Source organism: Bos indicus x Bos taurus, chromosome 14 (assembly GCF_003369695.1).
Source record: "Bos indicus x Bos taurus breed Angus x Brahman F1 hybrid chromosome 14, Bos_hybrid_MaternalHap_v2.0, whole genome shotgun sequence".
Classification (NCBI taxonomy): Eukaryota; Metazoa; Chordata; class Mammalia; order Artiodactyla; family Bovidae; genus Bos; species Bos indicus x Bos taurus.
The window spans coordinates 10,472,601-10,476,336 of NC_040089.1; the positions used below are offsets into that span (position 1 = coordinate 10,472,601).

At 47.1% G+C, this 3,736-nt stretch overlaps 1 protein-coding gene across 5 annotated transcripts in view; it reads left to right on the top strand.

Moving 5' to 3' along the window:
• The window catches only part of ASAP1 (ArfGAP with SH3 domain, ankyrin repeat and PH domain 1), a 339,676-nt gene that overhangs the window by 276,483 nt on the left and 59,457 nt on the right, over positions 1-3,736 (top strand). For 3 of the 5 annotated variants that reach the window (XM_027560830.1, XM_027560826.1, XM_027560829.1), the window contains 3 exons: positions 1,855-1,863; positions 2,606-2,706; positions 3,661-3,730. In XM_027560830.1, the coding sequence (XP_027416631.1) occupies positions 1,855-1,863; positions 2,606-2,706; positions 3,661-3,730 (180 nt within the window). The remainder of the gene's footprint in view (positions 1-1,854; positions 1,864-2,605; positions 2,707-3,660; positions 3,731-3,736) is intronic. The other 2 variants (XM_027560831.1, XM_027560828.1) reach the window with 1 other exon arrangement.

Here is a 3,736-nt window from a genome sequence, read left to right on the forward strand (position 1 = left end):
AAACCATGTTTGTCTGATATAAAGCAAAGAATACTCAATCTGCTTGTTATTCAAAATTTAAAGTTAATTTAGGCTAGTAAAAATATATGTAAGGAATGTCTTAGTAGTAAGTTTACAGAATACAATAGTTTTCATCAATTATCACCATCTGAATCCTTATTTTTTTTAAAAAAGTACTTTTACTTTTTTAAACTTGGACCTTTATCTTAAATGTTAGCAGGCTAATTAAGGTGAAAGAGGAATAGTTTTTAAAGCATTCAGACAGACTAGGAATTATGTGAGCAGATAAAGAGAAGTTCATTGAAAAGGGGTCCAAGGAAGATAGTTATTCTTTTAATAAGAATCTATATCAAGGAGATGTTAGAGTTTGTTTTTAATGTTGTGGGGAGGTGTAGATGTGGCAAAGATACCTGTTAAGTAATGTTCCGTAGTTACGTGATTTCCCTGGGATTTCACTGGGTTAAGGCAGGAATTCTGTGGGTTTCATTTATCCCAGCCTGTGAATTTTGTCTCAGTGGCTCAAGTCTCTACCATCTGATCTGATCTTCTGTCCTCGTATTTCTTGACTGGTATTGTGGACACACTGCTGCCTCCTTGAAAAAAAAACCCCAGGTGTCCCCCTCGTTGCATTGGGGGTGTCCCCACCGTTGCATTGGGGTGTCCCTGGAGACACTGGAGGAGGCAGACTCTTGCCTGTTTGGTATGAGGTTCGGCCCCTCGGTCACAGCTCCTGAGTCCAAGCCTGTAGACCCTGGTTGAAAGTAAACCTGGAGGGGAATTTTTCAACATTCCTAGGCTCCACCCTTCCCCAGATGATTAAAACTGTCCAATGATACATTTCAGCTGGAGGGAATCTGGCCAGTTAAAGAAATGACTCAGATTAAGAAAATAAGCAAGGACTTCCCTGGTGGTCCAGTGGTTAAGACTCTGAGCTCCCAATGGAGGGGGCATAAGTTCGATCCCTGGTTGGGGAACTAAACTCCACAAGCTGCATGTCCAATAAAAAAATAAAATAAACAAACCAAGCAGAGTTTGTAACCTCTTTAGTCTAAGCCCGGTACAGCGTGCAGTCAGCTCTCAGTTACCCACACTAGAGAGCAGGACAGCGGGGGCCAAGGGTGAGCATCCAATTCCAGGACAGGCTGTATCCCAGCCAGCGTCATCAGCATGTTTGCGGCACCTGGATTTTAGGGAGCATCTGGGGCATGCTTTTGAACAGTGAACTCATGGTGTGTATGCAATAGCCCTACAGGTTTCCCTGCAGCTGTTACTGACATTCACCAAGCACTCGCCAAGCACACGCTGTTGGTCCAGGGGATCTTGAAGGCCAGGGAGAGGCCGTGGGTGATCATCAGTAAATGTGCCTCAGCCTCCTGCCTCTTCTCCATCACATTTCAGGGCTTGCTTCTGAGCTGTTTATTGTTATTTTTATTAAATTCTCTTCACTTCACATAAATTGTAGGAAAACAAAGGGTCTTCCTACCACTTGCTGTTTTCTTTAGACTTAGTAAGTAAAGAACTGGGTTTTTTTTACACATAAACATGTTGAGGTTTGTCAGCCCTTCAATCTTGGTGAAGCGTGTACTTCCTCTTCCATCCAGCTTTCTTTTCCCTCTGTTCTCAAGTGACCTGAAATGAAACTTGATGAAGATGTTTTATTATCCTGCCACGCAAAGTTTATCATGACTCTGAAGTGTGAGAGATACCCGATGTTAATTACCTTTGCAGTGATGTTGTCTCTCTGTGTTGTAAAAACTGCTTAGCCTATAAACAATAAGACTATCAATGAAATTAACTGTATTTTCAAATGTTCTGCCTTTTTTTCCCTCTTGCTTTTGCCCTTCCTGATCGAAGTCTAGGAGAGTAAGTCAATGCTTTTTGTCAGACCGTACTGTGTGTCTAACGCCCCATGTGCCCGTCTACCATTCAGCGTTGTGGGTTCTTTTCTTACCTTTCCACAGTGCAGTCTTTAGAAATGAGGAGGACGCACTCGTGGATGTTAAACCGAGCTTGTCTGCATCTGTGTTGTCCTGTCACCATGTCATACGCTTTTCCCTGCCACCGAGTCATCCTTTTAAATGCAAAGCGTGGGTATAGGTGTATTCTTACAGAGGACTCGTTAGTTGCAAAACAAGAGTTTTATTGCAGTTCTTCTTCCCTCACTGAGAAGGGGTGCTTTTTGTTGGGGATGTTTTAGCAGAAAAGGTGAAGGAGGGGCAGCGTGCCCGGAGGAGGAACTCTCGGGGTGTATGAGCTTTGCTGGGTGCCCACCTCGCTTCCCCTAGCCCTCTCTGCACTCGCCTCTGCTGCCAGCGTAGACTGGTTTGAGTCCTAGAACAGCTTGCCGCTGCAGTGTCTCTGAGGTAGAGCTGGCTTCCGGACTAGAAATAGGAGACCCGGACCCCAGCCCTCAGCTCAGGCTTGTCTGGCAATTGCTCACCTGCCCAGTTTCCTCCGCTAGTATATGGTCAAGGACCTGGCAGCTCTCAAAAGTCCACAATTCTCTTAGCTCCAGACCAACAGACCAAGGCTCCATGGCAGACTAGAGTCAAGGAGTGGAGAATTGTCTCCGGCTTGAGTCTAATCCGTGACGTCTCCTCTCTAGGATTCCCAGAGCCGGCAGGGAGGCTACAGCATGCACCAGCTGCAGGGCAACAAGGAATACGGCAGCGAGAAGAAGGGCTACCTGCTGAAGAAGAGTGACGGGTACGTCCACAGCCAGCCCGGGGTCCCCTGTGTGCTCAGCATCCTCCCAGGGGCTAGTGACCTAGGGACCTGCCCCCGCCTCTCAGGCAGGGAGACGCACTTACAGTCTCCCGTGCACCAGCTTCGAACGATGCTTCCCTCAGGCAAGTCTGAGAGTTAACCTGCTGTCTTTAGAAGTAGTGGTAACTGGTCTATGTCCACAGATGGCACCTGTGACTTGTAATGTGTGGTTTGAGGAAGGCAGGGACTGTCCCCGTGAGTTCAGCAGATACCTTCTGGGAGTCCTACATGCCAGGCCCTGTTGTGGACACTGGGGATGTAGCTCTGAACCAAAGAAAGTCCTTATCGTTACAGAGCTTACATGCTCACCAGGGAGACAGACAATAAAGAAGGAAATACATTTATACATAAATGTATAGAAAATGTAGAATGCTGTTTTATAGGTCTGAAATTTTAACTATTCTAGATGATACCCAAAGTATCTTAAAACAGCTTGCTTTTTCAACCAACAGTATGCTTCAGAAATCTGCGTAGGTCCGCACATATTGTAGTTGTGTTATTCTTTTTAAATGCCTGTAATCATTTATCCGTTCTCCTGCTATCAGATTTCTGTTGCCATCTCCCGTTTTCACTATCAACAGCAGTGCTGTGGGCTTCCCTGGCGGCCAGTGGTTAAGACTGTGCTTCCACTGCAGGGGACACAGGTTCAGTCCCTGCTCAGGGAAGTTCCACATGCTGTGAGGTGCGGCCAGAGCGGGAAGAAACCAGTGCTCTGGTGCCTCCCTGTGTGCCTGCTAGTCTGCGTTCCCCTCCCCCTGGGGTAATAAACGGCAGCCCAGACCCTGGCTTGTGTGGGGTTTGGGGGGGGCGGGTTTTGTGATGATGGTCAAGCATGACACCGCACAGCTGCATGAAGCGGGTGCTGTATCGGGTCGTGATTGGCTCCATCCTCAGGATCCGGAAAGTGTGGCAGAGAAGGAAGTGCTCCGTCAAGAACGGGATCCTGACCATCTCCCACGCCACGGTAAGT